Source organism: Coenobita brevimanus, chromosome 6 (assembly GCF_032717465.1).
Source record: "Coenobita brevimanus isolate Jiangsu-jjx chromosome 6, ASM3271746v2, whole genome shotgun sequence".
Lineage (NCBI taxonomy): Eukaryota > Metazoa > Arthropoda > Malacostraca > Decapoda > Coenobitidae > Coenobita > Coenobita brevimanus.
Genome location: NC_136959.1, coordinates 67,182,680 through 67,201,001, shown reverse-complemented (window position 1 = coordinate 67,201,001; position 18,322 = coordinate 67,182,680). Strand labels below are relative to the sequence as shown.

At 42.1% G+C, this 18,322-nt stretch overlaps 1 protein-coding gene across 1 annotated transcript in view; it reads right to left on the bottom strand.

Annotated features, from left to right (window-relative positions):
* CRAT (Carnitine O-Acetyl-Transferase) overlaps positions 1-18,322 on the bottom strand; it is an 81,318-nt gene that overhangs the window by 52,547 nt on the left and 10,449 nt on the right. Inside the window, exons 4-7 of the mRNA XM_080272853.1 lie at positions 15,760-15,932; positions 8,731-8,896; positions 1,392-1,563; positions 773-948 (exon numbers count right to left, since the gene is read on the bottom strand). Of these exons, the coding sequence (XP_080128979.1) occupies positions 773-948; positions 1,392-1,563; positions 8,731-8,896; positions 15,760-15,932 (687 nt within the window). The remainder of the gene's footprint in view (positions 1-772; positions 949-1,391; positions 1,564-8,730; positions 8,897-15,759; positions 15,933-18,322) is intronic.

The following is an 18,322-nucleotide window of genomic DNA, read 5'->3' as shown; positions in this document are numbered from 1 at the left end:
CACCTATGCCTGCGCTTGTCAGCTTTCAGTGTTAAATTTCTTACATTTTTGTTGTTTTTCATACTTTATGCGAGTTTATAAGGTGTATGTAGTGCATAAACAGTATTATTCAGATGTAATATACTTAATACACAAGCGTAATTACGTGCACACATGGGCAGAACGTATACACGAAGGGTCTGGGAACGTAACCCTTGCACGATTTTTTTTTTTTTTTTTCAGTAACAGAATCGAGAAGGAAAAACACATGAATAAAAAAAAATAATCCATACTCCAGATTACTAGTGTCCTCTGTTCATAAAATATCGGTAACAGTTAGACTTGAACAGCTGTGGGTTGAAATTTGGAGGGAAACAACTCTGGGGAAGCGAGTTCCAGAGAGATCCAGTTCGGGGAAGGAAAGAATTCTGATAGGCAGAAGTTCTCCAATATGGCTGAGTGACATTCCAGTCATGAGTGCTAACAGACGCCCGTGTAGCATAAGGGAAGGCATGGAGAGGAGGCACCATGGATGCAACTTCGCCTGAGCATTTGCCAAAAAAATATCTGTAAAATAATGCAAGGGAGGCAACATTCCTTCTTACTTGCAGGGGGGGGGTAATTAAGGGATTACCTGTATATATATATATATATATATATATATATATATATATACAGAGAGACAGACAGACAGACAGACAGACAGTCAGACAGACAGACAGATATAGTATATATATATATATGTACTGTACATATATGCAGTATATACAGTATACAAATTGAATAAGCTAACCTGGATGGTTTTGTCGTACCATCTGTTGCCAGCATATCCTTGTGGACCATTGCCATGAACACAGGTTAAAGCTGCATCTGTCATCTCATTACCAGTTGGATTGACCACAGGGCCATCTAAGGCAACCAGGAAGATGCACCGCTGGATCTCCTCAATGGATGCTCGGTTGGTCTTGTCTAGTGAATAAAGTGAAATAAAGGTAATTTACTTAGACAGTAAATCTTTATTACAAACATGCACTTCTGATGTTAAATTTTAGTAATTAACTAAACAGCAAATTACAGAAAAACTGTCACCTAAAATCTCCACCACCACCTATAAAGCTGATATGCTAGTTTCCCTGATGCTTCTTTGCTGACTGTAGTGATGGAAGGTGTTAAATGAAAAATTACTGTGATAACCAATATGAAATTCTGCTCTTGTTAATTTATCTATCTATCTATTGCCAGACGCCATAATCACGGAAGGGGTGGCCATTGACTCTGAGTTATTTGTTTAACGGGGAGGGGCACTAACCCTCCACCAACCCACTTGCTGACACGTTAATACTACACATAAATATAATGATGTGGTATCTTGCCTTTCTCGACATAAATATTATAATGATTTGGTATCTTGCCTTTCCTGAGTTCCTTGTACGCTTTTCCCCATACATTGCGATTCTGTGTTGTCAGAATGCCAATAGGATGGGTGGGATGTGTTGAACGCTCGACTACATTCCTTAGCTGATGTACTAACTGACGGACGTTCAGGGGCCTTCCATCCTTCCCATAAACATCAATCTTGAAGAACTGAAACAAAACAAAAACAAAATGCATTACTGGCATGTCATCACGTGTTATTATGGTCGCAGCGCACGACTCTGAGGTTGTCATTATAGTACCCTTGCAACTTAACCGTCAACAGCGCATCCGATTTCGTATCATATTATACACAAATCGCATTATTGTACACGAATATATTACAGTATACATGAATACTATTATACACAAATATATTGTGCACAAATCACAGGCGTATCATATTTTACACGAAATTGGATGCACTGTTGATGGGTCCATTGCCAGGGCACAATAATGACAATCTCAGAGTCGCGCACCGCGACTACAATACAGTACAGTAAATACTGCACATCTAGAATAATAATGTAAAAGAGGTAAATGATGATATAAGAAGAAAATGAATAACAACTTCTTGGACAATGACAACTACTCAGGAAAAAAGTGTATAACTGTACCAATGATGTAAAGAAAATCTGAAAATGTGAAGAATGAGAGTGGAAGAATATTTACAAATGGCAGTTAAGGAATGACCTGACAGAAACAATATTTTGAAAAGCTGATGAAAAGGAAAGATGACATCAGAGTTGTAGTAAGTATGACTGCAGTTGGTGGTATGCAACAAATGAATACTGTGCCAGGAAATGTGGAACTGCCACAAGCAAGTACGTTGTGGAACAGATGATGACTGGGAACACAGCAGGTGATGATGAGGTGTATGCAGAGATAATTCAGCATAGTGGAGGGTGTGGAATGAAGTGTTTAACACTGGAAACACGGAAGAAAGCCTGGATGAATGGAAATGGCCCATAAGAGTGGATGAAGGCTGTGACTGTGCCCTAGTACAAAAACAGTGACCAGAGTGCATGGTAAATGTCTACTGAATGCTAAAGAAAGGGTACAGTAAACTCTCAATTATCCGTCATCACAATATCTGGCCTAATGCAATATCTGATGCTGCTGGGTTGGCTTAAATAAAGTAAAATCCACCCCCAAAACGGGAGGTAAACGTCAATTCTATGCAATGTATGGAATCAAGGTGTATCAACCAGTTCATAAACAGTGGCTAATTGGCGCTGTATTACCGTATTTTATCATTACAGTATTTTCTTGTATTTCATGCTTAATTTTCATCTTTTACCCATGGGAAAGTTCTTAGGATACAGTTCTATCTATCTATCTATCTATTGCCAGACGCCTCAATCCCGTTTGGGGTGGCCACAAACAAATCGCCTCCAAGTCGCCCTGTCCCCCGCCATTTCACTGCCCTGCTCCCAACTCACACCCCCCTCTCTCATATACCTCTCCACCCCATCCCTCCATCTCATCCTCGGCCTCCCCCTCCCTCTTCCCCCCTCCACCTCACTCACATACACTCTCTTCATCAGTCTCTCACCCTCCATCCTCTCCACATGGCCAAACCACCTCAGTGTGTTCCTCATAACGCTTCCTATCACATCCACATCCACACCACAACGCTCCTTTATATCCTCATTCGTCAGCCTGTCTCTCCACGTGACTCCACAGGCTCCTCTTAAATAACTCATTTCCACTGCTCTCACTCTTGACTTGTGTCCTTCCAACAATGTCCAAGCTTCACTTCCGTACGTTAGAGTTGGTATCACAATACTGTCATGTAGTAACTTTTTCACTTCCATGCTCACTTCCCTGTTTCTTATCACTGCTTTCAAGGAACCAGCAACCTTTCTTCCCTGCTGTACTCTTTCAAGCACTTCACCCTCCAAACCTCCATCCTTACTCATCACACTACCCAAATACTTAAACGTACTCACATTTATCCAGCTCGACGCTGAATATTGAGCAAATGGGAGGGTACTATGCAATATCCGGCACTTTTGCAATATCCAGCGTAGGGCTTCGCTGAATTAAGCCAGATAATTGAGAATTTAATGTATATGAAAGAATAATCAAAGAATGTAAGGAATATATTTGACTGCTGAGTGACTAACAGGATGGTTTAGGAGTAAGATGAGATGACTGGATCAAATACATGTATATGAAGTATGATGGATAACAAGTACATAATGCATGTGAGAAGGAATTGTATGGTGTTTGTGACATTTATTATGAAGAAGATCAAGTTGGGAAAGGCCCCAGGAATTGATGGAGTGTGTGGTGAAATGCTGAGGTATGAGGGTGAGATTGTTGTGGAGTGGATATGGAAGTTGTGTAGATTGGCTTGGGAAGAGAGAAGGGTTCCAGAGGACTGGAAATCAGGTATAATTGTTCCTTTATACAAAGGAAAAGGGGAGAGGGAAGTATGTAACCATACAGGTATTTGCCTTCTTGGTGTGACTGGTAAAATATATGGTAGAATACTCATTGACAGGGTTAGGCATATGACAGAGGAGCTAGTTGGAGAAGAACAAGAGGGATTTAGGAAGGGAAAAGGGTGTGTGGATCAGATATTTGTTCTAAGATGTTTAGTGGAGATGTATCTAGAGAAGGGAAAGAAAGTGTATGCTGCCTTCATGGACTTGGAGAAAGCTTATGACAGAATAGATAGGCATGGTATGTGGAAGGTATTAAGAATATATGGAGTGGAGGGGAAATTGTTGAGTGCTGTGAAGAGTATGTACGAGGAAGCTAGGGCTACGGTGCGAGTGGATGGTGAGCTGAGTGAGTTCTTTGATCTCATTGTGGGACTGAAACAGGGTTGTGTGATGTCTCCATGGCTGTTTAATATATACATGGATGGGGTTGTAAAGGAGGTGCAAGGTAGGTCAGTGGAAGTGGGGCCGGCTCTAATGAATGAGGGTGAGATTTGGAAGATTCCGGTGTTGCTGTTTGCTGATGATACAGTATTGTTGAGTGAAGATGAATGGGAGTTGCAAGGTTTGGTGAATGAATTTGGGACAGTGTGTAGGAGGAGGAAGCTGAAAGTTAATGTAAACAAAAGTAAAGTTAGGGTGTTTGAGAGGAATGAAGTCACAGAATGTACAGTGAGGTTGGATTGTGAGGATATGGAGAATGTGAGTGCATTCAAGTACTTGGGTAGTGTGATGGGTAAGGATGGAACTTTGAGGGATGAAGTGCGTGAAGGGGTACAGCAGGGAAGGAAGGTTGTTGGTTCACTGAAAGCAGTGATGAGAAATAGGGAGGTGAGTATGGAAGTTAAGAAGTCACTGCATGATAGTATTGTGATCCCTACCCTGACGTATGGAAGCGAGGCATGGACCTTGCAAGAGGGGAACAAGGCAAGAGTGAGAGTAGTGGAAATGAGTAACTTGAGAGGAGCATATGGAGTGACATGGAGGAACAGGTTGACGAATGAAGAAGTGAAAGAATGTTGTGGGGTGGATGTGGTTGAGAAGATTAGGAGAAATACACTGAGGTGGTTTGGACATGTGGAGAGAATGGAGAATGAAAGACTGACTAAGAGGGTGTATGTAGGTGAGGTGGAGGGAGGGAGAGGGAAGGGTAGACCGAGGAAGAGGTGGAGGGATGGAGTTGAGAGGTATATGAGGGAGGGGGGGGTGAGTTGGGGGGAGGGTAGTCAAATGGTGGGTGACAGAGCAACTTGGAGGCGTTTTGTCTCCGGCCACCCCTTGCAGGATTCGGGCGTCGGGCTATAGATAGATAGATAAATCAGTATCTAATCCTGTGTTGCCCCATGAGCATAGTTGGAGCCCGGGGCTAGGCAAATTGGTCCTGACATTTAAGATGAGAGTGACCAGCCTCACTCAACCCTGAGAGGCATTACGTGAGCAATAAACCCCAATCATCCCTTGGATATAAACCTACACAGGTTCACTCTGGCTGGAGTGCCTTACTTACCCACTAAACCACCAGATGCCATAGTTTGCTTATGTGGTTACTACCCAGCATAGTTAATAGTTTCCTGGTGTACAGGAAACCATTTGGCTTGTCACTCAGTGTAGAGTCACCCACAGACAGAAGAGGAAAGAAAGGAGGAAAGACAAAAGAGGAAAGAGGGAAAGAAGGAAACAAAGCTGGGAATAACGCTGTTACTATTTTAATAGCGATGGTGGTAACGCCATTACTTTTTTTAGCCAGAGGTGGAACTGAGAGCACAGCTACATTTTGGCTGTACTCACGCGGTACCGCGCTCCTCGTTACTCATGCGACGAATACAGGTCTGGAGCTGGTGAGTACATACAGATATGCCGATGGTTTAGTCATATTTATTAATGACGAAAAAAAATACAGTAGTGCACCAACTTTCGCTACAGCAGGATTCGCGGAATCCACTTTCGCGGCATGCACCAAATATTCCCTAACTTCCACTTTCGCTTGAAAAAAATCGATTTTCGCGCACAAATTTTGGGTTTGGGACAATATTTTGAACTTCGAATTTCCTGCACCGCCCGCCCGCAACCCACCGCCATCTTGAATGACGTCATGTCAACACTCTGTCCACCCATTCCCGCCATTGTGTACGAGCGTGCTAGCTCCATTGTGTTGGATTCTCACGGTTCAATGGGCTCTACTATACCTGGTAGTGTGGGGAAAGGGCCTGGTGGTGTGGGGGGAGAGCCTGGTGGTGTGGGGGGAGGGCCGGGAGGCAGTGGTGGTGGTAAAAAGTGACCGGGACATTCAAAGTCGGGAGGAAAGGCCAAGGCTAAAAGAGAGTATCGTGTTGGAGTGAAGAAACGGCACCTCAACCTGGTCTCTGTGGTATGTTTCTCCTCATATAATGTGTACTGTACAGTTTTTATTGTTTGTATCTCACAATGCAATGTACAATAGTGATTTGATGTACTGTATTGCAAGTGAAAATGAAAATCTGATGTTACTTTAGGATAACCGGGAACCAATTAGCCTTTTTGCCATAAAGACAATGCCCCAACTTTCGCTAATTCCACTTTCGCGCATTATTTTTGGACCCAATTAGGCGCGAAAATTGGTGCCCCACTGTACTTTCATCAATTCTGTCAATTAATGATGTTTGTTCTACATTACATCAGTAATTTATTAATTATTATTTATTAGTAATATGCAATAATTAGACAGGAATTTGCTAGTCAATTATCAATCATTAAAATTAAGAATAGTCTATCTATTTATCAATCTATTGCCAGACGCCATAATCCCGTATGGGGTGGCCATTTGACTCTGAGTTATTTGTTTTACAGGGAGGGGCACTAATCCTCCACCAACCCACTTGACACGTAGGGAGCACGTATGGTTTGGTTATATGGTTACCACCCAGCGTTGTAAATGGTTTCTGGGCTTACAGGAAACCATTTGGCTTGTCACTCAATGTAAAGCCATCTGTAACAGAAAGAAAAGCATTAAGCAGTGACAGGAAAGATGGGAGAAATAGGAAGAGAGGAAGGCAGGCACAGAAAAAGAATGATAAAGGCTAAGGAAGAAGTAGGCAGCACTACATCAAGTGAGTGGATGATGGTCGCCAGGAATTTGCTAGTTAATTACTGATCATTTAAATTAAGTAAAGATAAATATGGATGTCAGCTAGATGTGGCAATGGTAACACGCACACACACACACACACACACACCTCTAACTATCCCCGTCTCTAACTCCCGCTCTCCCCTACACTCTCTCTTTCAGACTAATTCTTACTCACTACATTATTATTTCATAACAGTATGTTACTTTCAGTTTAAAGTAACAGAAAAAAACATTGCTATTGTATAAATAGCCTTTAAAAGAAAATCCCAGTTCATTTTTACTTTCGTTTTCGTACATATCTTAAATACGTATTATTGAAAATATAATAAATCTATATAATATGTATCAATGGTAGGCCACATTTTTTTGCCTGTTATTTATGTATGTTACTTTCAGTAGGTATAATAGGTAACAATGTAAAAGAACATTTTGTTACATTATACAGTAAACAGCTTTTTTCTAAACTTCACTGAAATGACACCGACATATGTTTTTTTTTTATTTTCAATATACAGTAAGTATATACTGACATTACTGGTACACAACATAACCACTCAGACTGACTAATATTATCAAAACAGTATATAGTGTATTGCTATATCACAGATTTTTGTTAACCTTTCCTTCGTGTACCTTTTTCTTATCCAAAGTAGCAGGAGCAGGCGCGGGAGCACCACTACATTTCGTATCAAGTAGCAAAACCACTAATGCCACTACTTTTTTGAGCTAGTAATGGGAATGGGAGCGCCGCTACTTTTTATTAGTAGCATTCCCAGCCTTGGAAGGAAGGAAAAGAAGAAAGGACAGTCAACTGAGAGCAGCACTACATCGAGTGAATGGATACATTTATTAAAATGGAAAGAGCCTACAACAAGATGAACAGCAAAGGAATATGGATAATTTTAAGCAAACTGTAAATGTGAATGAATGAAATGCTGCTGAGAGCTGTAAAGAGTTTTATGATGGGAGTGAAGCATGTGTAGGAGTGACTGGATGTCTAAGAGAGTGATTCAACTTAAATGCTGGAGTGAGACAAGGGTGTGTGATGTCCTCTGATCAGGGTATTCACAGACTAGTTTAGAGTCTTGTGAATGTCTCTGAGTAGCATGGTTTAAAAGTATAAACAGATTAAAGAAAAGTGATGGTTACTGAGAGAGATGACGGCTCTCAGCTGGTGAAAATCTATGCAGAAACAGAAATAAGAGGTTAGGGGGACCTCACCACCCACTAACTCAATGTATTGCTGCTCTCGGGTGTCTGCCCTTTCCATTCCTCCATCCTTCTTTCCTTCTATCCTCTTCTCTCTTTCTTTCCTTCATTCCTTTCTTGTCCTTATGCTTGTGGGTGACTTTAAACTCCCTCTTCTGTCTTTCTTTCCTTCATTCTTTCCTCTTTCTTCTGCCTGTGGGTGACTGTACACTGAGTGACAAGCCAAATGGTTTCCTGTATACCAGGAAACCATTTACTAAGCCGGAATATAACCAAATTTTGGCACCTGGTGGTTTAGTGGGTAATTACGGCACTCCAATCGGATTGAGCCAGTGAAGGTTTATAACGAAGGGCTTGCCACTCAGTGTAGAGTCCATAAGGCATCCCTACACTGAGTGAGTGGATGATGGATGCCCCCATCTACCACTTAAAACTATTACCTACTAGATAATGCTGGTTAAAAATCCTGACACATGGAAAAGTAAGTACAGTATGTCAATATTTATAAGAAAAAAATCAGATTTTGTGGGGAAGGGAAAGAACTAAAAAGTTTGGACTGTGCCTCCTACTCACATGGTTGTTGTGTGCCACCACAATATGTTTTGGAGGGTTGGCACTCTGTCCATAGAACTGAATGGAGTCCCTGGTAACACCAGGAATGCGACATGTACCAAGTATTTTGAAGTACTGTGACATGTCCAACACATCCTTACCCATACGCTCTACTGGCACTGTTTTGCTGGAGAGAAAAATACATGTTACTATGAGTGAGAATCTGGATTATTTTTCATTATATATACTGGTAGTACTGTAACCTCTTTGCTGTATGTATTACTGTATAAAGCATCATAATCAACTTAATCCCATTTTCTATGTTCGTTCGTTTACGTTTTTAAAGGCTCCAACATGCTTGCATGTGTCGGCCTTGGTCACCTAATGGCGGCTCTCCACGCTGCACGATCCATTGCACCCTCCCTGTTCAGTCCCTAAACCCTAAGGTCACACTTAATGACCTCGTCCCATGTCTTTCTCGGTCTACCCCTCATAACCCCACCCCCAATATTAACACTTCTCACCTTCCTCACCCAATTATCATCCCACATCCTCTCCAAATGTCCAAACCACCTCAATCTACCTCTCCTCATCACAACACCAATACACTCCAGTCCCATCCTACCTCTCAACTCTTCCATTGTAAACCCAGCCCCTCCAGGCCTTGGACACAGGGACACACTGCACATCCACCTAATCATTGTCATTTCTGTACGTCCGAGCTGGCGAATGTCTTCCTCCTTCACTGCCCAGGCCTAACTGCCATACAGCATTACACTCCTAACACATGCTGCATACAAAGACCCCTTAGAACGTAGAGAGAGCCCTCTCAATGTCAAGAGAGGCAAGAGCTCCCTGAACTTCTTCCAACCACTTCTCACCCTAGCCACAGCGCTAGCTCCAGCCCCACCTCCAGCACACAACATGTCTCCCAAATAACAAAACTCTTCCACACACTCAAGAGATTCACCAGCAAGTTCAATCCTTTCATGTCTGACAATCTCCACCTGCTCACCCCGGCACGCCGTACACATAAAATCAGCATTATCTCGCAGTCTACCTCTGATACCACTACATCTCTTATGCACCCATTTATCACACACACCGCACAAGATGGAATTACTTCCCACGCCCTTGTGGCAAACTGCACATGGCCACTCTCCCTCGTCTTTGACAGTACTGCCACCAACCCTAGATATCATCACTTTTGTTTTATCTGCATTTACCCTTAAACCCTTTTGTCCCATACCATCTCTCCACTTCCTAAACCTTTCCTCCGCCTCCCTTTCATTCTCCGCAATCAACACCAAATCAGAGTATGAAAATCTGGATCAACACACCATCATTTGTTACAACACTTAAGAGATCAGAACAAAGCAACCAGCTCCCCTCCTTTGTCACAAAATATATGAGATTGCTTGCAAAAAACAAATTTTATGCAACAAAGTCGTTCTATATATGATAACAATCACATGAGAAAAACAAGTTTTCAACTTCACATTCCTGCCCTTTCAAGTCAGCTCTTCATACACAGGGAGCTGTTCTCTCTCCTAAAATTGAGAGGACTCTCCCTCCATGCTAAGGGATCTTTGTATGCGGCTTGTGTTAGGAGTGTTATGCTGTATGGCAGTGGGACCTGGGTGGTGAAGGAAGAGGATATTCGGAGTCTCAAGCGTACAGAAATTACATTAATTAGGTGGATGTGCAGCGCATCCTTGAATGCCAGGCTTGAGGGGGGGGCGTGATTTACAATGAGGAAGTTTAGAAGAAGGATGGGACTGGAGTGTAGCTATTGCTGGTTGTGATGAGGTGAGGTAGACTGAGATGGTTTGGGCATGCGAAGAGGATGGGGATGACATTTGGGTGCAGAAAGTGAACAGTGTTAACATTGGGGGTAGGGTTGCAAGGCAGACCAAAAAAGACCAGGGACAAGGTCATCAAGTGTGACCTTGGGGATAAAGGACTGAATAGGTGAGCCTGCCAGAACTCGAGCTGCATGGACAGCCACCAGTAAGTAACCAAGGCTGATGCATGCATGCACGTTTGTGCCTATATAAGCGAAAACAAATGAAAATGTAGTTTATTTTTTTTATTTATTTTTTTTTTAATGCGAGGAAGAAGGAACCAAAGGCCATGAGCCCGCAGTAACAGTTCCCTCCAAGAGAAAAACAAAATACAATAGAGAGCCAAATTCAAGATCCGATCATTTTGAGATGCCTGGACACACTACGTTTGAAAGACTGGAGATCATAGGCAGCAGGAAATACAGACAGAGGGAGACAGTTCCAGAGCTGACCTGTTGCGTAAATGAAAGACTGGGAGTAACGGTTAACTCATGCATTAGAGAGTTGGACAGAAAAGGGATGAGAGTTTGCTGCCAGACAGGCGCTATGCGCCCGTCGTAGAGGTGGAGGAATGCAAGCAGACAGTTCAGAGGAGCAGTGACCATTAAAGTAGCGATAGAAAAGAGATAAAGATGCAACAGTGCGGCGAAGAGACAGAGGTTGAAGGGAGTCAGTAAGAGGAGGAGAGTTAATGAGACGAAAAGCCTTTGACTCCACCCTATTGAGAAGAGCTGTATGTGGGGAGCCTCCCCACACATGAGAGTTGTACTCCACACAGGGGCGGATAAAACCCCTGTATAGAGTCAACAATTGTGCAGGGGTAAAGAAAGAGCGGAGTCGGCTTAGCACACCCAATCTCTTGGAAGTAGATTTTACAAGAGATGTAATATGATCTTTCCAAGATAAGTCCCGAGTAAATGAAACCCCAAGCATGTTCAAGGATGATGCAGGATTAAGCTGAATATTATTAAACATTAGTGGGTATACCTGTGGAAGATTTTGTCGGGTTGATAGGTGTAAGAACTGAGTATTAGATGCATTAAAGACAACCATATTATTTTTACCCCAGTCAGAGATATAAGCCAAGTCAGACATTAGGTGTGCCATAGCCTCATCCCTTGTTTCTTGAAGTAACTGTTGAGATGAGCGTTGCGGGAACCGAATGGAAAGGTGAAGGGTGGAGTCATCAGCGTATGAGTGGATAGGGTTAGATGTACAGCTTAGAAGATCATTGATGAATAAAAGGAAGAGAGTTGGTGATAGGACAGAGCCCTGAGGAACACCACTGTTGATAGATCTAGGAGAAGAACGATGGCCGTCTACAACAGCGGCTATAGAACGACCAGAAAGGAAGCTAGCGATGAAGGCACAGATAGAAGGATAGAAACCGTGGGAGGGCAGTTTGGAAATTAAAGATTTATGCCAGACTCGATCGAAAGCCTTTGAGATGTCAAGTGCAATGGCAAAGCTTTCGCCAAAGTCCCGAAAGGAGGATGACCAGGAGTCTGAAAGGTAGGTGAGAAGATCGCCAGTGGAGCATCCCTGACGGAATCCATACTGACGATCAGAAAGAAGGTTGTGATAGGAAAGATGCCTTAAAATTTTTCTATTAAGAATTGACTCGAAAACTTTTGAAATACAGGACGTTAAAGCAATTGGACGATAGTTGGAGGGTTGGGAGCGGTCACCCTTCTTTGGGACTGGCTGAATGAGAGCAAACTTCCAGCAAGAAGGAAAGGTACAAGTTGACAGACAAAGGCGAAATAGTTTGCCTAGGCAGGGTGTAAGCACAGAAGCACAGTTCTTGAGAACAACAGGAGGGACCCCATCAGGCCCATATGCCTTGTTAGTACTGAGGCCAGTGATGGCAGAAAATACATCAACTGAAGAAATTTTAATGTCACCCATGAGGAAGTCAGAGGGGGGAAGTGATGGAGGAACAGCACCGGAATCATCTAAGGTGGAATTGGAGGAGAAAGTCTGTGCGAAGAGATCTGCTTTATCAGTAGAAGAAATAGCTACAGAACCATCAGAGTAGAAAAGAGGAGGGAAGGATGATGAGGTAAAGTTGTTAGAAAGATTTTTGGCAAGGTGCCAGAAGGAGTGGGAAGAATTCGAGTTGGAGAGTTGAGAGCATTTAGTATGGATGAAATTATTTTTAGTAGAGCGAAGAACAGACTTAGCACGATTCCGGGCAGAAACGTAAAGATTATGTGATTCAGGGGTGGGTTGGCTCCGGTACCTTTTGTAGGCCTTCTCCTTGTTGCGGACAGCATTAGAACAAGCGTGATTAAACCAAGGCTTTCTTGCGTTAGTCAAAGGATATGAGAAAGGAATGTATGCTTCCATGCCTGAGAGAATAACCTCCGTAATGCGCAAGGCACACTCAGATGGCTCACAGCCATGGAAGCAATAATCATTCCAGGGAAAATCAAAGAAGTACTGCCTGAGGGCCTCCCAGTAGTAGTAATAGCAGAGTAACCTCAGCAGATCTTGCAGAGCAGACCCATCAACTGCAGGCAAGTAACTGCCCCTGCAGGACCATCCTGTGCTGTGAACTGATGTTCCCTTGTGGTGGACAGCAACTTGCTAGAGCAAGGTGCAGGGAAAGTAGTAAAGGTTTGGTTCCTGGATGAACGTTGCATTTGCATCTCTCCACCCAGTTAACCCCTTACCCACGGGGATGGCTGGACCGCACCATGCCCCTCCCGCAGAGATAGCAGAAAATCTAGACAATACACGATAAATTAGCTACTTCCAGGTCAATGGAAGTATCACTTAGCCTTTTCCAATTTTTTTATATATTTTTTAGTATGAGAATAGGTCATAAGGGACATCAATGGGTAATGAACAGGAAAAATTAGCAACCAAGTGCACATGGGGTGTTGTCAGGTGATAAAGCAGCTACTTCATGGCCAATGGCAGTATCAATTAGCTTTTTTTCTTTTTTTTATATATTTTTTAGTATGAGAATAGGGCATAGGGCAAATTTCAGTGGAGCAAGCAAATGGAAAAAACCAGTGGTGGGCAGCGCAAACGAAGAAGGACCTTGCGCAAGCGCAAAGCGCAATCCACTGTTCACTACCTTGCGCAAGCGCAAATGCACAATCTGACAAATATTTAGTTTGCACAATGTCGCAAAAACGCAAGCGCAAACCATTTGCATATATTTTTGGGAATTACTGAATAATATTGAGATATTTAAACAAAACAGCATACCTACTTACATACTTTTATTTTTTATTATTATTTTCTATTATCTGTAATTTGCACAAGTGCTAAATCTAATATTTAGCTTGTGCAATGTCACAAAGCGCCAGAGCAAATCACTTGCATATATTTGTGGGAATTACTGTATAATATATACTGGTATAATTAAATAACTTACTAAAGTAGCAACCTGCCCACCACCCGCGGTGACTGTGGTACAGTAGGTCATTGTCCGGGAAAAACAGCCTTTATTTACAAAGGCATTGGCAAAGGGTATTGGTGCACATTTGGCCCAAAACAATTTGACACCAAGGACGATGGACTCTAAAAATGTTTGATGATTTTTCTCCCATGTTGTCAAACATGCTTACATTAGTATGTCAGAGATAGGTTTCTTGTGACATTTTATGGTTGATATTGTTACTGGATGTACAGTATATTCAAATGATAATCAATTAATTTTCCAAGGACTACACACACTATATTGATCACTTCAGATATCATTGTACCCCTCTTGCGCGATACTTTTTTGATCGTGTGTACAGGTGGGTCCCGATCTTACGACCTGATTGGGAGCAAGAATTTTGCTCGTTAGCTGAATTCTCGTTAAATGAAGTGAAGAACTTATGGGAAAAACAGGGTTAGGAAGCAAGGCCTCTGAGCAACCTCTCCCCAAACCACCAAAACTGCCTTTCTGATCATTTTAAGTCGGAATAAGGGGTTAATACAAGATGGTAATATACCTGAAATATAAAAACAGCATTAATATAAGCAGAATAACATAAATCATAGGTAAATTAGGGATGGGGTGAACAACCAGCCATGTAACCTCCATCGGCCACCAACACCTGCGAGAGATAAGCAGGAATAAAGGATTAATACACATGAAATACAAATACCCTTGTCTAGATTCTCATAAGTAGGGATTTTGGGAGATTTTACCTGCTTGTTAAACAGGCGGTGGTGCAAATTTCAAGACCTCGTATTAGCAAATTCTTGTCAAGTGATTGCTCGTTAACCGGGACTTGCCTGTATAGCTGAGACATCATACCATACCAAACTTATGCTTAGATGCTTCCTCTGTATCTCAGAAGTTGGCCTCTTTTGAAAATGCAGAAAAATGTATCTGAAAGATGCTATTGTTTGGAATTGTTTTTATTCATTTATCCTGCCCTTCAATGAGCACTACACTCCTGTGTGGCTCTCTGCTGCCGAGTCTAACTTAAGGGTTTTGACTAGCTTATTAATAATATTAGGTTTCTGCTGCTTAATATGAATATGCATCATTAATATAATCACCTTGTTGCGTCTCTGACTTTTCTCTGTAAAATCTTCATAAATTTGACCATCCTTTGCCTACTAAACTCACTTTTTCAGCCTGTTCATCAAACCAGATATTCATTAAACTTACATACTCAGGCCTTTCCTCATGCCATATATAATTCATTCATTTATTCACCATGTAATCCTGAGCCGCCCCATGTGGGGTGTAGGAGCCTGAGGCGAGACAAACTGGTCCTGACATTTAGGATGAGAGTGTCCAGCCTCACTCATCCCTGAGTGGCATTATGTGAGAAGCAAACCCCAACCACCCCTTGGATGTAAACCTGCACAGGCTCAATCTGACTGGAGCACCTTAACAACCCACTAAACCACCAGGTGCCATAATTTGGTTATATGGTTACCACCCAGTGTTGTAAATGGTAGAAACCATTTGACTTGTTACTCAGTGTAGAGTCACTTGTAGAAAGAAGGAAGAGGAAAGAAGGAAGGAAGGAAAAACAGAAGAGGGAGTGTAAAGTCACCTGCATGTAGAAGAAAGAGGAAAGAATGCAGGAAAGAAAGACAGAAGAGAAAGGATGGAAGAGAGAAAAGGGCAAACACCCAAAGCAGCACTACATCAAGTGAGTGGATGGTGAGTGCCCCCACCTACCACTAATAATAAATAAATAAAATAAACTGTTTAGCACTTTCACAAGTATTAAACAATACTTACTTATCAACCATTATCTTATAGTCCAAAGTACCAGCAATAACTTTAGCAGCAAAAGTCAGCTGATCATCCAATGTTTTGAATTCTTGGAGAGGAAAGACAAGTCCTGGTGATGACCATACCACTACAGGTCCACGGCAGTCCAGGTAAGCAGCATTAATCCACCAATCTGCAAGCTGGAAACAGGGAGAAGATATACTGTACTAAGTGGTTTCTAAATTGCGACCCCCATGATTCTTCTATCTTGGGTATGCTGGATCTTGGGTTTTACAGTTATGACTCAGTACGCCGGTGTGAGGAGAGCATATACTTTGGCTGCTTGACCATGTAGCAATGAATATAAACAGACAAATACTCTATAACATGAAAAGGATTATGGAAAACAGAAAATGATGCAGGGTAAACACTGGTAATGTTGACTGAGCCATCCCCACAATACAGAAGAATCTGTCTGCTATGAGACATACTGTACATAGCTAATACCACAGTAAACTGAGAAGCACCCATTATACCAACTATAACTATTCTCACCAGCCACAACAAAAGTAATAATAATAATAATAATAATAATAATAATAATAATAATAATAATAATAATAATAATAATAATATTTTTTTTTTCATCCATCCATCATCCAACCCTACGTTGCCCCACGAGAAGTGTAGGAGCCCAGGGTTAGGCAAACTGGTCCTGACATTTAAGATGAAAGTGACCAGCCTCCTTCATCCCTGAGTGGCATTACATGAGCAATAAACCCCAACCATCCCTTGGATGTATACCTTCACCAGCTCAATCCGATTGGAGCGCCGTAATTACCCACTAAACCAACAGGCGCCAAAATTTGGTTATATGGTTACCATCCATTATAGTAAATCCATTATAGTAAATGATTTCCTGGTGTACGGGAAACCATCTGGCTTGTCAATCATTGTAAAGTCATTCACAGACAGAATGAAGGAAAGAAAGACAGAAGGGGATGGAAGGAAAGAAGAATGGAGGAGAGGAAAGGGCAGACACCTGAAAGCAGCACTAATTCATGTGAGTGGATGCATCAGTTCTTCCAATAAGGAATTCACTAGCACTTGGCACTTTCAAAACCTTTACAAAAGCTTTGCTATCATTCATATACAGATTTAGTCATCACAAGTGGCAGCAATTTAAACAAAATACTCATCTGTCACAACACCTCTCCCCAGATCACAGCACCTTGAAATGAAAGGTTTTCAGCTACTGCTTAGAAGATTCAACAAGAGTCAATTCCCACACAAGTAATGGTAACTTACTAAGGCTACAACTTGAGGGCAGTATAGGAAAACGATCAATCATAGAAAGATGACTGGTGAACAGGTCTAAGTTCATCAAGCCTCAAGGGAGCATCTTCACTTTGTTCTGTCACACTTAGGTGCACCAGCAAAAGTTTAAACAATTCAACAAGTTATTCTGGTTCATTAAACCTTGAATGTAAAAAGACACAGTTTAAATTTTATTCTAGCCTTTACTGGCAACCATTATAAGGTAGCTAGGGTTCTAGGAGAGAGAGAGAGAGAGTGTGTGTGACCGTGCAGCCTTCCTCTCAACTTTTCATTTACTATCCTATTCCCCCCAGGCCTCTCATTCAAGGACACACTACACATCCATCTAATCATTATCATCTCTGCATGTCTTGAGCCTATGAATATCTTCTTGCTTTTCTGCCTTCATCTCAGTACCATACAACATTACACTCCTGACCCACGTTGCATACCACGAAGGGAAAGCCCTCTCAGTGTTAGGAGAGGAAACAGCTCACTGAACTTTCTCCAACCACTCCTTAACCTAGCCACAGAACTAGCTCCAGCCCTACTTCCAACACACATGTTCCCCACATAACAAAATTCCTTCAGACACTCAAGAGACTCTCTGGCAAGATCAATCCTAACCTGCCTCTCAATCTCTGCATGTTCTCCCGAGCACATCGCACATGTGAAATCAGCATTATTTTGCAGTCTACCTCTAATATCACTACATCTCTTATATGTACCCACTTGTCAAAAACACTACACAAGATGGAGTTACTTTCCAAACCCTTGTGGCAAACTACACACAGCCACACTTCCTCTCATTTGACAGTACCGCCACCAGCTCTAGATAATATCCATCCATCCGTCCATCCACCATTCAATCCTTTGTTGCCCCATGAGGAGCATGGAAGCCCGGGGCTAGGCAAGTTGGTCCAGACATTTAAGATGAAAGAGACCAGCCTCACTCATTCCTGAGTGGCATTCCATGAGCAATAAACACCAACCATCCCTTGGATATAAACCTGCCCAAGTTCAATCCTATTGGAGCGCCCACTAAACCACCAGGTGCCATAATTTGGTTATATGGTTATCCCCCAGCGTGGCAAATGGTTTCCTGGTGTACAGGAAACCATTTGGCTTGTCACTCAAAGTAGAGTCACCCATAGACAAAAGGAAGAGAAAAGAATGAAGGAAAAAAATAAGGAAGAGAGGAAAGGGCAGTCACCATAGATAATATCACTTTTGTTTTATTCATGTTTGCTCTCAAACCCTTGTAACCTTCTTC